The 17,476-nt window shown below is 34.1% G+C and overlaps 2 protein-coding genes and 1 non-coding gene across 6 annotated transcripts in view; 2 read left to right on the top strand and 1 right to left on the bottom strand.

The window, feature by feature from the left end:
- Positions 1 to 12,825, bottom strand: part of brd8a (bromodomain containing 8a) — a 34,460-nt gene extending 21,635 nt beyond the window's left edge. For 2 of the 4 annotated variants that reach the window (XM_087301422.1, XM_087301423.1), the window contains exons 1-8: positions 12,790 to 12,825; positions 12,300 to 12,393; positions 10,773 to 10,842; positions 10,440 to 10,489; positions 6,426 to 6,548; positions 6,278 to 6,358; positions 5,134 to 5,198; positions 1,148 to 1,272 (exon numbers count right to left, since the gene is read on the bottom strand). In XM_087301422.1, coding sequence (XP_087157548.1) covers positions 1,148 to 1,272; positions 5,134 to 5,198; positions 6,278 to 6,358; positions 6,426 to 6,548; positions 10,440 to 10,489; positions 10,773 to 10,842; positions 12,300 to 12,393; positions 12,790 to 12,808 — 627 coding nt within the window. In that variant the 5' untranslated portion in view covers positions 12,809 to 12,825. The remainder of the gene's footprint in view (positions 1 to 1,147; positions 1,273 to 5,133; positions 5,199 to 6,277; positions 6,359 to 6,425; positions 6,549 to 10,439; positions 10,490 to 10,772; positions 10,843 to 12,299; positions 12,394 to 12,789) is intronic. The other 2 variants (XM_087301424.1, XM_087301425.1) reach the window with 1 other exon arrangement.
- Positions 1 to 17,476, top strand: part of timd4 (T cell immunoglobulin and mucin domain containing 4) — a 1,098,921-nt gene that overhangs the window by 246,981 nt on the left and 834,464 nt on the right. The gene's annotated exons all lie outside the window — the stretch shown is intronic.
- Positions 14,069 to 14,141, top strand: trnaa-agc (transfer RNA alanine (anticodon AGC)). The gene has a single exon. It is a non-coding gene; the product is annotated as a tRNA-Ala (tRNA).

Raw genomic sequence — 17,476 nt, 5'->3', positions numbered from 1 at the left:
AAAGGAACTTAAGCAGTTGGCTTACACCATTTTTTAAACCATTGAGCCGATTTCTTGTTTTGGGGGGGTCACTATTAGGCATGGGCCGGTGTAAGATTCTGACAGCATTATTACCTTCGATAAAAATATCACGGTTTCACAGTATTGTGATTACTGCTCTAAAATCTGTTCTTTTTAAATGTCTGGGTAAAAACTAAAACTTTTTCCCATTTGAACACAGTATATTTTATTTTGAGAAACATTTTAAATATTTTGGAGCAGTAACAGGGTTTCTACAGGTTTCATCAAGTGAAATTTAAGTCTTTTTAATACCTTTTTAAGACCATAATGAATGAAATGTCAGACTTACAAAAGGCTAAACCCTAAAGATTTTTTAATGGCCAAGTTAAAACCTTAAAAAAACATTAAAAACAAATGTTATTGTAAGGAAGATTATAAAACCATATTATTAAGTAAACAGAGTTAATAAATAAATGTTTCTTAAAACTTGTAATATATTGTTAGTGATTGGGTGTTGGCCAAATTGGGTACACCTTTACAAGGAACATGAAGACTTAATTTAAATGATTTAAGACCTACAACACATTATTTCAGTGCATTTTAAGATTTTTTAAGGCCTACATTTTTTTTTTTTTTTGAAATTTAAGACTTTTTAAGACCCCGCAGATACCCTGAGTAAACATGTCAGGCTAAAGAATGTTTAAAAAACAGATTTTGTTTTTTCAGTTTAAAATGGCATCTTTGGATATGTTTTCTGCTGGAGATATTGTTGTCCTAAAAAACATAAATAAAAATATCTTGCATATACTTTAGGAACAGTATAGTAGAACATTTTAGCAGTTTTAAAACCTTGACTTTTCCAAACTGCGGTATACATTGAAAAAGGTTATCGTCCCATGCCTAGTCACTATTAACTTAGCTTTGCCTAATTCATTGAATCGTATTAGACCATTAGCATTTCGTTCAAAGGATTCAAAAGAGTTCTTATAATTTTCCTATTTAAAAGCTTGAGGCCTCTGTAGGAATCTTGTTAATATGAGCCTTTTTCAAAAAAAGGAGGAGTGTTCCTTTAAAATAAACAATTGTATACAATGTAATTACAGAATGAAAATGAATACAAATGAGAAAAATAGAAACAAAACCTTACAGTTGAGCCAGGATCTTCAGATGAATCTCCGATTGGAAAATCCAGGCTTGGAGAGCAGGCCCCAGAGGGGGAGCGCACGGTCACACTGGGCACACGTTTTGGAGTGTTCTTCACTGCCTGCCTGGCTAAAAAGAAAAGAAAAGAATCACAGCTCTTACTAAGAAGCATTTATGACTAACTATATGATTAATATACTGATTAATATACTTCAGAATATAAGTTGCATTTTTTTTACCATCTGAGAATTTCTGCAACCTACAGTAAAGATTAAAGAAAGCCTACAATTTCCTAAATTTCAAGTTCACTTCTAGTCCAATTTGAAGTTGTCCGAGCAGAGGTAAAACAAGAGTTTTTAGGCATATTTCAAGTTAAATTTAAGACTTTTTAGGACATTTTTAAGACCGTTATGAATGCCCTATCAAAAATGATATAATTTAATACATTTAATAATACATTAATAATTTAACATTTAAAAATGTAATATCTTAGATATTTCTTGGCAAAATATTTTAAATATTGTGTAAAAACAAACAAGTACTTGTATCCATACACTTTTTTTTCCAACATAAACTTTTTCATTCATTCATTCATTTTCTTGTTGGCTTAGTCCCTTTATTAATCCGGGGTCGCCACAGCGGAATGAATCGCCAACTTATCCAGCACGTTATCCAGCGGATGCCCTTCCAGCAGCAACCCATCTCTGGGAAACATACACACATACACTCATACACTACAGACAATTTAGCCTACCCAATTGACCTGTACCACGTCTTTGGACTGTGGGTGAAACCGGAGCACCCGGAGGAAACCCATGCGAACGCAGGGAGAACATGCAATCTCCACACAGAAAGGCCAACTGAGCCGAGGTTTAAACCAGCGACCTTCTTGCTGTGAGGTGACAGCACTACCTACTGCACCACTGTGTTGCCCATAAACTTTTTATTAAACTAAAAAAATTATTTAAAAAAATAAAATAAAAAATATGAACAAATGTTTTAAAGTTTTAAAAACTATGATAGCACAACAATCTGTCCAGGTTGGTGTCCTAAGCAGAAAATACATGGAGCACTTTTAAATAAATGTTATTGTAAGTAAAATAGTTAACCCATAATCGTAAATAGAGTTAAAAATGACCTCTTTAAATAAAAAAAATTAAAGGTTTTATTGAGATGGATTGTTGGTGATTGTATCGGTGTTAGCCAGAGCCAAGAAAATTAAGACCTGTTTAAAAAAGATTTAAGACCTACAACACAATATTTCAGTAAATGTAATACTTTTTAAGGCCTAAATTTAACAAATCATCACTATAGAATTTTAAGGTTCTATCTGACTTTTTTCAAAATTGAGTTCTTGACATATTCTTATTAAATGACAAATTATTTACATTATGGGATGTTTTTTATAAGTTTTTTACATTTTAAGACTTTTTATTTAAAAAAACAAATGTTACACACTTACTGTTTGCTATGGAATGCAAAAACTTTGAAGCTCAATATCTCAAAATCATTCAAACGCAGATAGAACCTTATAATTCAAAGGTGACGAAATATCCTGAAGCACAGAATAAAAACCTGTATGAGTTATTTGGAAAAGAACAGTGATGCTTTTGTTCTCCTCTCTTTTCTTATGCATTTATTTATTTTTAGTTTTGCAGGTTTGGTCCTCTATAGAAAATGTTCATTGCCTATAGCTTAACACAAACAGAAACTTTATAGGTTGTCTGTGCTAGTCACGGGACTGAAAACTATGAACGCACACACTCTGATCCACTCATCTAATAATGAATGGCCAGTGCATTTTTGCTTATGAGATGATCAGATGGAAATAAAATCTAGTCAGAAAGATAAAAACTGACCAACATTTAAGATGCAGTATGTAGGATTGACACCTAGTGTTTGAACTAGATATTTCAGTCCAAATTCTAAATATTGGAGAGGGGTTTTTTTCACCCAGCGGATGAGGACGACTCGACATACACACAGAATGCAGATTGACAACATAAACAGAAACTAGTGTGTCTGAAGATCGAGCCTTACAGGTTAAGCGGCTCAGCTAATGTTTACATTTGTAATATTTATATTTGTTAATAAATAAAACACCTCATGTGGATGTTTATAACTGAATTGGCATCTCATTTTGGAGGCTGTTGCTGCCCTCTGGAGGTCACATTTTCAACCGTGCCCACATATACTGAGGCAGCCTTCATGAAGTATGGTGTTTTCCACAAGGGAATAGGGCAACATGGGTTTTTAAATAATATAATAATAAATAATAATAAATAATAATGTGGTAAACTGGCAGTGGGCGGAGTCCAAAACAAAGACATAAATTCCAAGACGAAACGCACATTTTCAAATGAAAATAACTGACGTTAGCATTGTTTTTCAGATAAACATGAATGTTCATATGTCATATTTCTTTAAAAATGTAAACATGGTCATTTTATGCTTTAGAGTAGTCAAAAACATATGTACAGTTGAAGTCAGAATTATTAGAACCCCTGTTTATTTTTATCCCCAGTTTCTGTTTAACGAAGAGAAGATTTTTTTTCAACACATTTCTACACATGATAGTTTTAATAACTCATTTCTAATAATGAGTTATCTTTGCCATAATGACTGTAAATAATATTTGACTATATATATTTTTAAGACACTTCTATACAAATTAAAGTGACATTTAAAGGCTTAACTAGGTTAATTAGGTTAACTAGGCAGGGTAGGGTAATTAGGCAAGTTATTGTTTAATGATGGTTTATTCTGTAGACTATCGAAAAACAAAATAGCTAAAAGGGACTAATATTTTTTACCTTAAAATCGTTTTTAAAAAAATTAAAAAACGCTTTTTACTCTACTCAAAATAAAACAAATAAGACTTTTTCCAGAAGATAAAAATATTATCAGACATAATGTTAAAATTTCCTTGCTCTGTTAAACATAATTTGGGAAATATTTAAAAAAAGGAAAAAAATTCAAAGGGGGCTAATAATTCTGACTTCAACTGAACTGTACAGCACTTTTAATTTTTGTCATGATCCTTTGTATTGTGTTGTTCATTCTTTAGCAGATCAGAGCACACGCTTTCAGTCACTCTAGTGGCTCTGCAGACTTGTCAAGTTTCTGTTTGTGTCAAGCCAGTTTCGTTGACAAAATGAATGTCTCATGAAAGTAATGGGACTTTCACATCAGTAAAGTTTGAAAGTGAAAGCAAACCTTTGAAAAGAACTCTGTGTTGTGTCAATTTTACCAAACATGCGCATTAAGTTCCCCACGTGAACTGACAGGGGAGTCAAGAGCTAGTTTACTATTGAATCACAGCAGTGGGTGTTTACTTCCAAGCCGCCAGAGTGGCTCACAATTAGGGTAGAAAAATCTGTATTGCACTCAGAAAACTATTGTTGCTGCTTGTTCAAAATTCTTATTTAAAATGAGCTAAAACAACACAATTCTTCAGTTGTTTTTTGGGACAGATTAATTGTTTTAAATTCCATCTACTTATGTTTGTTAAAACAATTACGTGAATCTAATCGATTTGAGTTTGGACAACATGAACAACATTGTGTGGATCTCAATACGGTAAAACTATTGATTTTTATGTTTTTGAAAGTAAAAAACAAACGTGCAAATGCCATAAGTGGACCTCAGACAACAGAATAATGCGATAAAAAATCCAGTTCATCATGATACCTCTATGTTAATACATGCATTTGTCTTTTTTAAGGCTTTGGGATTCTCTCTCTTTATCAATGATGACAACTTTAAAGGAGTCGGATTCATTTATATATCATTCAGCTGCTTTCTGTTCCGATTATTGGGATTATTAGTTCAGAAAAGCAGCTGTTTTTGCTTTTAAAATTCAAATCGGCTCAAACAAAAATGCGTCAATATGCAGGTTCACACTGAAGTAAACTGTGTCTGTGAACGTGACAACACAAAACAGGCAAACAAATGTGAGGATTACTGTGCTAAAGAGACACTGTTTTGTACCCTGGTATGCTGCATCTGTGGCTTTTCTTTTCACCTCAGCTTCCTCTTCCTCTTGTTTTCTGCTCCTAATGGAAATCCAGAATCAAAACATCAATAATTCTCTTAAGGGGGTCGCACAGTGAATGCAACGTGCTGTGTCTTACCATGCTGCGGATATGAGAGTTGGGAGTAACATACACGCTCTTTTGGATGCATCTTTGAAAGCAATATGACAACCAGTGTGTAGTGCTCTTTATAGTCATTAAAATGAAAATTCTGCATTTATTGGTCACTCTTAGTGGTCAAAATGTAACTACGTTTTAACTGTCAACTAAAATTTACCAACACTCTAAACTATTACTAAACGAAAAATTATTTTATACACACATTTATTTCTCTACTTATACCTTTTGTGAGAATAAATGTTAAAATATGGGTGAAAAACTTTTAAATATCAGTGAAAAATACATTTATTTAAAAACAAAACATACTTATTCTGTGCTTATTCATACAATTCAGCTTAGTCCCTTTATTTATTAGAGGTCGCCACAGCGGAATGAACCACCAACTTATTCTGCTTAGCCTCAGTGAGTAACTGGTCTTGGGCTGCAGGTTGATATGGCTGTGGCATATAATATGTGCTGTTTCGACTATAACATGTTTATAAGCAACTAAAAAAGTACAAATTTCAGAGCACGTCAGAACTTCTCATGGCCCCGAAAACACCCTCAGACCTAATAGGGTTAAATAGAGTCTTTTATTATGTCATCATCACACTATTTTTTTTACACACATTTTGTCTGTGTCTTCTGTAAATTATGGAAAATGTGTGATGACTATAATTTTTAATCTTAGACAAAATACACATATTAATGTGTGAACAAATATTTATTTCTTTAATAATTATTTGCTATATTGGTGTAAAATTCTTTTCATCTTTCACCCATGTATAAATGTACAAATCTATTTTTATATATAGATTTAAGCAAATAATCTTGTTTTAGATTCTTTAAAAACTAAAAAAAAAACATTCAAATAAAATACGAACACATAAATTATGAATAACAAAAATGCTCATTTAAATCTGGTATATTTGTAGCAGGTTCATACTATTAGTAGAATTGTTTGGGTTGGCAATGGATACACTTCATATAATGACTCTTACCGTACAATTTCCTCCCATAGCTCCTCGAGTTTGGAGTCCAAATGACCAGCCTGGATTAGTTCGCTTTCCCTCTTCAGTTTCCTAAAGGCAGAGTTACAGTCAGCAGACAGCAGATATTGCTCTAGCTGTCCATGTGAACGTTTGCTACCTGTGCTTCTCCTGCGTGTCTTTGATCAATCGCTTTAACTCCTCGATCCTCTCTGCCGTCAACCTGCGAACAATCACATCCTCCACCGTCTCCACCACCTCGCCTTTCTCACCTCGCTTCCTCCTAAAGGCATAAACACACATACGATTAAATGAGTAATTCATTCAAAAAAAAAAACTTATTGACTTTATTTGCAGGTTTTTAGCTGACACTGTGGTTCCTGGTGATAAAATACTGTCACTTTGAGTGTCCAAAAACAAAACCACACAGGCAAAAGAAAAGTCATACCTGAGGCTCCCGATGATATATTGTAGTACAAAAATACACTAAACTAAATGTTATGACATTATTACAATTAACCCTTTCACATGTAAGTTTTAAATCCTCCCACTGACCCGCTGCATGAGTTTTTTTAAATGTGACCATTATTCAGAGCGCATCACTTTAAAGTTTACATGGTGACACATTCAGACAGACCGCAGCCCTGATGATTTCTGCAAATACTGACAAGCATCCTAATTACATTGTGAACCATCTGATATAGTGATTCTCAAATATATGCCAAAACATGTATTTCGTAGTTTAAACTGCTTAATAACGATCATATTATTTGATCTATAATGGTTAATGGGTGCGGCTGTGTTAATCTGCGCTTCAGTGGAGATATTAGAGCTGCTGGAATTACAACATGTGACTTCATCATTGTCTCCTGAAATGCATGCAAGTAAGTATCTGTTTAATTGGGCGTAAGTTATTTAGTGACTTGAAAAGTGCTTTAATATGTTTAAATATTATTATAATTGCCATCCCCATAGACATCAGTGTGCACTTTACAAACCATGAATCTTGCTTACTTATTTTTGCACTTATAAATTGTGTAACGGATGGAGGAAGATCCAACACGTCTCACTGTCACATATATTTTTTAGCAGCTCTTGGAAACCCCCACAGGGAATTTGATAAGAACTTACGCCCAACTTAGAGTTACCACCGAAACCATCTTGACAGAAGTGGACATTTGTAAACTAGCCATTACTAAATTCTAGAATGTAATGTTTTTGTGTGTGTGTTCATGTTCTGTCATATTCTGAGCTGTTGTTTGATTTCTCCACAGGATGTCGCCATTTTCCGCAGTGTTTCTGTTTGGGGTTCATTTGTGTTAATTCTGTTCAGGTGTGTCTTCTTAGACTAGCCTGTTTGTTCTACCCTCTTGTCTCCACTTGTCACTTGGTTTTTGAGTTTGATGCGCTCTCGCTGTTGCCGTAAAGTCCTCTGGTCATTACCTTTTATCAATTGTGTTTTTGGCTCGGGTACCCTTTGCTCTACAGAAAACTTCATGTTTGCTAACTGCTTAGCTTGTAGACTTAATATGTTTTGCCTGGCTGCTTTTTTGATGATTTTGGATTTCCTGAATAAACACCTTTTTTTGAACTAGAGCTTGTGCCTTGGCAATTAAATTCCCCAGTTCTCACTGTGGCTGAACGGTAAAACACTAGTCTACTACACCAGAGATCTGGGTTTGAGCCTCGGGCTCATCACATGTTCTTTGTAACCTAGGTAGAATGCTATGTCTGATTTGAGTAATTTATTTTCAAACAGAAATATCATGCATAAAATATCTTTAACAAAATAAATTTCAACATGGTCGACAATAGAGCGGGATGAAGCACAAGCTTATTTTCCCAGCCCATTACCACTTACACCATTCGTCTATTCCTTCAACTTATTTCTTCTTTTTCTTATCTCTTTTTATGAGACATATTTTATCCTTCTGGCATATTTGACAAATTATATGTTTGATTCCATTTGTACCTTCACATTTTGTAACATAGACCCCAAAAAAATAAAAAATACATAGTACTGCAAATAGCCATTAGTAAAACTTTCATCATACCTTTTTCATTTCATCCTTTTTTTATCACCTTCATCATTATATTCCTTCAATAATATATATTTAAACAACTTTTTATTAATATTCTGACACTGTTTGAGAGTCTGTTCTAGACTGTTCCATAATTTCACACCACAGACAGACATACACAAACTTTTTAAAGTTGTTCTTGTTTTCAACCTCCTAAAATGTTGTTTTTCTCTCAGATTATATCCCCCTTGTCTTTCTTAAAAAAACTTTTGTATGCATTTCAGAAGTAATTTATACCTAGCTTTAAACATCAATTGTGCCTTTTAAATTTGACCAAATCATTGAACTTAAGTATCTTCAGTTTAAAGAATAAAGGATTTGTATGCTCAAAATACCCCACATTTACTATCAGTCTGATTCCTTTTTTCTGCATTGTACATACGGATCATAAATTAGATTCCCCAAATTTCAACACTAACTCATATATGGCAACATAAGTGTGTTATATAATATATACATTAATTAATTGTCCAGGATGAATCTTGTTTTAAACTCTATTGCTACAGTTTTTATTAATTTTGATATCACATTATGTATTAGCGGTTTTCAACTAATTTTATGATCCAATTAACCCTAATTGCATATTCTCTTTCTTTAACTTGATTATCAATATGTAAATCTATATTAGAGCTACACGATTCTGGCTAAAATGAGAATCGCGATTTTTATTTTATTTTTGGCCTAAAATAAAGATCACAATTTTTTCACGATTCTGTAGATGTAAAATAAAGGTTAATATAAGTGGGCTATTATTATTGTTATTCTCAAACATGTGGTAAAACAGTAATAGGCTTTGTGTAACTGTACTGTTGGTTAAAATGCTCAATTTTGTATAGACTTGGAATGGTGGACTTGAACAGACTTTACATTTGTCCTGGTTATTAATGCTGATGATAATTCTGATGTTGATTTATTGTGTTTGAGACATGCTTACAATCTGTCATTTTCTGCTTAAAATCTGTCACTGATGTGATTTTCGTGAATACAGAAGAGTGGGTGGATATTTTTGCATTTCGGCAGGTTTGGGATACTTTTTGGGCTGGAATCAGTCAGGTTTCATTTTAACTGCTAAGAGTGGTTCACTTCCCGCACAGCTCCCAAACGATCACTCTGTGCCTCAAACTGAATGTTATTTACAACTCTATTACCTGTTTTTCACAGCTTATGCAGGTTCTGTTCAATAAAATAAACTTCATTCAGAGGCGCCCACGTGCCCGCCCTCCCTGTGGTAACAGCTGACGGTCAGCTCGCGCCACGTGTGATTTTGCGGTCGCAAATACATGACAAGAAGACAAAAATGACATTTTTGGGGTGAATTATATGTTTTAAATACAGCATGTGACTCTTTCAACACCATTTGGAGGTGTCCACATTGCTGAACAACATATGTAAAACAATGTGAAGACTTTTGCGGCCACCATTGCTTCTTTCCTGAACTTGAAAATATGATTGACAGAATCGTAGAAGTGCTGGATTAAGATTGTCTAGGGGGTTGAATCGAGATCGTGATCTTTTTACGATTAATTGTGCAGCTCTTATCTTTATTATTTTTAATTTCCCAAATAACATAACCTGTTTTACTTATATTTAATGACAATTTATTTACGTCAAACCACAATTCCAATTTATTAATTTCTGTTTTAATCAGCTCCATATGTTTTGGTAAATTATCCCCGGAACAAAAGATACTTGTATCATCTGCATGTCTGTGCTAAATAGTGTTTATTGATGATTTTGCTGGTGGTATATCAATCTACCCTTACAAGTATTGCTTAAATGCTTACATTTAAACTTATCTGTACGTATGCACAGCTAATGAGGAAAACAGAACAACTGTAGGCATTGTATTTTGATCCTTGTCACCAGGGCTTAATTTGTGGCGGAACATGCCAGATCCGGCACCTCATTTTACCGATCCCCTCCTCAACCGCCCTCCTCCCCTGTCCGCTGTACACTTTCACTTTCTTCCACGACTCCCTAACCCTCTTCACTTTCCACATCCAATTTTTTATATTTTAGCTGAACTATCAATTTAATCATTGCAAAGAATGTTGTGGATGTTGGAACATAAATAAGAGTGAAAATGGACTCACTTTGGCGCCTCTGTTGTCTCCAGGAGCTCAGAATATTGTGATGCACAATGCTGTGAAACAGAAGAAAAGACAAGAGAGAGTGTCTGGAAGAATTTTACATCACACAGTGTCTCACTTATTGATCCTTATAGGTGCAGTTCATTCTAACTGTTTTTTTTTTTTAACACGCAAAAGCAGCAGATGTTTGTTAGCAAAACTAAATGTTTGTTCCACTGAAAGACAGAATTATTTTTTTAAGTGAGTGTTAAATGACAGCATGTTCAATTTCTGGATGAACTATGCCTTTAGATTTCCTCATCACTGGATTGTTGTAGGCTACTGTCCCACCAGTACCTTCTGAGAGAACCAATCAGGAGGACGTCCAGGTTCTGCAAACGGCTTAATGGCTCGACTCACGGAAACCCTAAAACACCCAGTGAACAAAAACACATGGTGCATGTGAGTTTAGGCTTGGGCCAGACAGAATCTGCGGACGTTTTTTGCTATTTCTGCTGAGAATTTTGGTAAAAATATGCGGATTTCTGCTGATTTATTTTGGGAGTATCATAACTAAAACCTTAATATGTGAAATTTAAAAATTATATATTTTTAACTTTAATGTTTAAGATGCAAATCCAATTACATTCACATTATTTGGTAAACAAAGCAAGTCTCTCATATAATATATTTATTAAAAGACAGAAAATATTACTGTACAAACTGCACTGTACATAAATCAGATGAACATTTTCATATTAGTCAATAATATTACTGTAATTAATTTAAAAACTGAATAAATATAGTTTTACACACATTTACTCAAGTAAATAAACAGAATTAATGATGGGCTAAAAATCTGCGGAATTCTGCACGCGCAGATTCCATGTAGGCCTAGTTTAGGCTAATTTCAGACTTAAATGTGATTAGATATTTTCAAAGGGGGAAACGTGACTTAAAATATTGATTAAATCATACAAAAAAAAGGCATGTGTGTGTGTGTGTGTGTGTGTTAGTAAACATTTTTGAAATAAGTTTTGGATATATTTTAAAGTAAACTATTTTTTTTGCAGTTCTGAATTACATCAGTGATTAGTTATGAATCAAAGTATGAAATGGAATAAATCAATATTTATGTCAGAATAAACAAATCATGATAAGATTGACTTATCTTGAGCTGTCCTTGTTACAGTGTAATTGCGCATTTAGGTATTAAATACTGAATATTAATTAACAACGATTACTTACTATATGGTTAGGGTTAACTGTATTTAATTATGCATATAAAAATAAATTATAAAATACAATAAATAAATATAAAGTTTCATTCATTGTTGTTTACATTTTTTAATGCTTGGGATAAAAACTAAAATTATATATGGTAAAATTTTTAATATATCGACCATTTTGAGAGATGTAAACAAAAACAATGGTCTCAACGTGTTTCCTGTCTTACATTTTTAATTTCTATGGTTTCAGAGAATCCAAAAAGAGTCACATATTTACAAATAATGTTATGATCACTGGTTTAACATTAGGTTATGATTAAATTGCCACTTGTTACAGTTATGAAATAGTTTGACAACAAGCAGGAAATCTTCATGGGCCAATGACATTACATTAAAATGGTCTCGATAGATAGATAGATAGATAGATAGATAGATAGATAGATAGATAGATAGATAGATAGATAGATAGATAGATAGATAGATAGATAGACAGATAGATAGATAGATAGATAGATAGATAGATAGATAGATAGATAGATAGATAGATAGATAGATAGATAGATAGATTACATATACACACACATGATGTATATGTTTACAAAGAAATACCCTCATACATCATCAATTTATTTTGCCTTATGCAAATAAAAATCACCAGTTTTGGTCTCCACTCTTCATGACAGATGAGGCGAGGCACAGCTTCTCCCTAATTGACCATGGGTCTGTCGGGCCCAGCAGCAGTTTATGTTCTGTCCAAGGAATAAAAGCACAATATAAAGAGATGAGCGCATTTTACATGTGAGCAGCATTTGTATGACCCACACTGCGATGTAGAAGAATGTATGAAAAGTAGTCACTAATAACGGGGCCATTTTAGACGGTCAACGCATCATCGGCATCTTACATTTCTTTAACGTGAAGTGATTCGCAAAAGCTAGTCGATATAGTCATGAATGTTTGGGTTTTGGCGATTCGGCCAATGATTGCCATAATCAATGACTTCTGCGTGTCAAATCGCTCAACGCCCATGCACGCGCACCGCTGCATCCATTCTGCACGCGCTCGACATGCATCCATTATAATGTGTCCTCCGCCCCGTGCAAGACATTCATGTGTACGATGGAAATATAGAGAGCAATACTCACTTCCAACACCGCTCGCCATTTTGTCATGACTAGACTGTTTTCTATCGCTTCTTTCGCATGACAAGTGTCTGGCTGTCAAATGTAAATGTGCATATCCGGTGTGAATTTTCCAACAATCATTTTGCACTAAAGGTCTGCGTTAATATCATCAATGTGCATTATTCAATCGATAAAGGTTTGTGTTTTTGGTTAGTATTTTCGCTTGTATGACCGTAGTTCAGTCATTTTTAATACTTAAGAGGTGGATATTTATTTGTATTTGATAGATGTGGTGTTGGTTTACAGTTGCTAATAATAATCATGATAAAGCAAATAATATTGAATAACTTTGAATTGTTGTGTTTGCTTTTGCTCAGCAAATGTAGTTGGTTCTTTTAGTCACATTCAGTGAAATGGCTTCATGTAAACAACAATTATTTGTACAATTATATAATTTAGAAAATATATGCATAGAAACAAGCACTTTTTAAACAAAAATCTCATATTTTATGAATTATAAATGTGACTTTAAATTATTCTCGAATTAAATTATAGCATCTCGAGACTCAAAACATTTAAACAAACAAGCAAACAAACAAACAAAATTGCTTTGGCAGCTATGTTGTTAATAATTAAGCTCTTTTTGTACTATTGAATACATATATTTTAAAAACTAAACAAGAAGTTTGGTTAAAAAATAAACCAGCTTAAAATGTTTACAATCAACTAGTGCAAGCTGTTTACTTTAGATTGTTTTGTTTTTAATGTTGTTTTAACATTGTTAAAGAGCAACTATATTATTATAGAGATTTAAGACGTGCTGATACTAATATAAACCAATAATAATACAAAACAAATCAGTTAGCTCATAGAGCACAGTCGATAAACAAGTGTTTTGTTATAGCTAACGTTAGCTTTTATTTTGACTATGACTTCCGTACCGGAAGGAAGACCGGTGAATAAAACATTTGTTCGGATTTAGTATTTTTGGACTGTTAATGAATAAATACAATTGTTGAACAGGAATTGTGCTGTTTTTATTATTTATTGAAAACTAAAAAATAATCGACCCCAATGTGTGAAATATGCTATTTTTTAGCTATTATTTTAGCTATTTGTAACGTACTTTAGCACCGCTAAAATAAATGTTATTTTGGATTGAAAATGTATGTGTTATAGGCCATAGTTAATCGATTATTTTGCTGTTCCTAATACTTACGCATATAAATCCCCCTGGTGGACGTCACATATACCATGGGTGGTGTTCAATTGCCGACATACCTGATGCATACTTCGTGTAGGGGGATTAGCTCAAATGGTAGAGCGCTCGCTTAGCATGCGAGAGGTAGCGGGATCGATGCCCGCATCCTCCAACTTTTTAATTTTTTTCTGATAATGAAAAATATTTATGTATCAATGATCATTTTTACAATATCGTGTTTATACATACACATGACTTCATGAATTAGGTGTTTACTTGCTTCATCATAGGCTGTACATTGTTTTCCCATACATTTTGAGGCATCTGCTGCACTGTAATCCTGATCCACACAGAGGCTACATCTAGTAGGTATCATGTACAGTTGTTTGTTTATTTGATTATATAATTATAAATTATCTATTGAAAACTTAATTTGTTCATATCTGCTTCAGAAAATGCATACTAGAAAACAAGCTGTTAATAATAAAATGATGATTCATTGTCTGCCTGTAGGTGGCGCTTACAGACCAGAAATAAACCCGTCGTGAACAGTGAGCGAAGTGCTCTAAAGGCGCTGATTTACGATTCAAATCCATAATAAAAACGCAAATACAAGCAAATAATAATAATTAGCAGTGAAATATATATATATTTGAATGTTTAGCTATTTTGGATCGTTTGCTTCATGCCAATGCATTGTACGTTAAAAAGAGCAGAAAAGAGACAAACTTCTAGACAATATTTCAATAAAAGAAGAGTTGGCTCACATCACAGATATTTATTTATATATGAGTTCACACGAGGAGTTGAAACGTTTGTTTGTTTTAGCGTTTATTTGCTACATTTTGTCATAGCTTTTTTTATGCTAGTTGATTGCGCTAAATTGAGTTTAGCTGTATCGGACAGGCGTCCTGCTGAAAGATTTAGGACCCGGTATGAGTGAAGTACGCATGGAAGTATGCAGTAAATTGTTTCTAACCATATGCTGTGCCAATTTGATTGGTCAAATGTAAGCCTCAGCGGTGAAGCGCGATTGGTCAAAAGTAAGCCACAGGGGGAAAGCGCGATTGGCTCATGTGGGCTTACTTTGGGCTTACTTTATCTCAAACCCTTTGGCTCAAGCGGTGGGAAGCAAGCAAAGGGGCATGATCTTCTCGCTCACTCGCAAGCAAAAGTCTTAATACACGGACAAATGCGATAGATTTCGCTTGCAATAGTGTTCACGGCTTTGTGACTGTGCATAATGTGGTATATTTGTCGCATATTGCATGTCATTCTAAATGTCACTCTGCGTGCTGGATTCGTACCCACGATCTGTGTGACAAAGTATACAATCACTGTCGTTTTCAGCGGAGCCAATCAGCTGCGCTCTTATTCAAATTCAACTGAGGTAACACCGGTGTTACGGTTTAACTGGTGACCGTGTTAACTGGTGTCCCTTTCCAGATGTAAGCTATTCACGTTTGCAGATTGGCAGATTCGTCACTTTTTCACAGCAACAAAACATGTCCATACCAAATAAAGATTCTTATTACTTGGTGTCAGTGTCATTGTGTGCATTATTGATTTTAATATCTGTGTAGCAGAACAGTATATAACCAAAGTAAGTAAAAAAAATAATTAGAATTGACATGTCTTTAACAGGATTCGAACCCGTGTAGTGAAAAGGTTTAGCACACGTATCAGTCAACTTATCTAACTGAGCTACTCAGAACTCCAAACGAAGCGGTCTGTTTTAATATCTTTGTCAATTAAAACATGCCTTGCTGTGGTTGTGGACCCGTGTTAACATGTTTCCATCGATGTTAACATGTTTACATTATGTTTAGTTACATGTACTCGCGTTAACGTGTTTCTACAAACTCTCCCGCTGATAGAATAGCTCTCTGTGACTAAACGATGCTTCATCAGTTGCTCAAACCATGTTTTTTCTTAGTTCTAGACTCATGTCTACCTGTGCCTTTGGAGTCGTGTTAACTCGTGACCCATGCTCATACATGTAACGTAAATAAAGATTTTATCCAAAAAAATGAATACAATGACGATATTATTATGCAACGTATTATGTCTAATATATATAATATATATTTCATATATAATATTATGCAACAGAATATTAGAATATTATGCAATCAGAATATAATAGTCCCATTGACTCGTGTTAGTCTGTGTCTACAAAGTTAAACGAGCTGATATTTTCTCAGAATAGCTCTAAATGACTACGATGTTCCGCTAAATAAGCATACGTTATAAATCGCAGTCCCCCCACATTTTATTTTAAAGAGAATTAAAAAAATCAGGCTACATAAACAAAACTCGTATGTGGATTCGAACCTACTAACAAAAGAGAAGCATGATTGGAACATACGTGCAATCTAATTGAGCTATCAAGCACTGTTGAAACGTAAGGCTTAGCAGCTTTTAGTAATTTTATCGTATGTAGCCAAATCATGTTCATAAGTACCTTGATACAGATGTGACCAAGATCATACATTGAAATGTTGCGATTTTCAATTAATATTCTGTTGCATAATATTATATATGAAATATATATTATATATATTAGACATAATACGTTGCATAATAATATCGTCATTGTATTCATTTTTTGGATAAAATCTTTATTTACGTTACATGTATGAGCATGGGTCACGAGTTAACACGACTCCAAAGGCACAGGTAGACATGAGTCTAGAACTAAGAAAAAACATGGTTTGAGCAACTGATGAAGCATCGTTTAGTCACAGAGAGCTATTCTATCAGCGGGAGAGTTTGTAGAAACACGTTAACGCGAGTACATGTAACTAAACATAATGTAAACATGTTAACATCGATGGAAACATGTTAACACGGGTCCACAACCACAGCAAGGCATGTTTTAATTGACAAAGATATTAAAACAGACCGCTTCGTTTGGAGTTCTGAGTAGCTCAGTTAGATAAGTTGACTGATACGTGTGCTAAACCTTTTCACTACACGGGTTCGAATCCTGTTAAAGACATGTCAATTCTAATTATTTTTTTTACTTACTTTGGTTATATACTGTTCTGCTACACAGATATTAAAATCAATAATGCACACAATGACACTGACACCAAGTAATAAGAATCTTTATTTGGTATGGACATGTTTTGTTGCTGTGAAAAAGTGACGAATCTGCCAATCTGCAAACGTGAATAGCTTACATCTGGAAAGGGACACCAGTTAACACGGTCACCAGTTAAACCGTAACACCGGTAATTATATTGATATATTATTATTACATGGATTCCTGAATCTGTGCAAGACATTTGGCTTAAATTGGTCAAAGGAGCCAAATGAGCGTCCCAGGGTGACCATGCTGTTCTCACAGAGATGCTGTCTGGAAAGCCGCGAATAATTCTTTATATTGAAAGAATGGTCAGCGTTTCATGGAAGAATTCAGCGGGAGGCCGTGAAAGGAGAAAAAAGCACGTGCAGATGGGAAGACGTCTTTTTTTTGTTCGAGCCACAGAGCTTACAGGACAG

The sequence above is a fragment of the Danio rerio genome, chromosome 21 (genome assembly GCF_052040795.2).
Source record: "Danio rerio strain M-AB ecotype USA chromosome 21, GRCz13ab, whole genome shotgun sequence".
Classification (NCBI taxonomy): domain Eukaryota; kingdom Metazoa; phylum Chordata; class Actinopteri; order Cypriniformes; family Danionidae; genus Danio; species Danio rerio.
The sequence above is the reverse complement of the archived record's forward strand: the minus strand, read 5'-3'. Positions and strand labels throughout refer to the sequence as shown.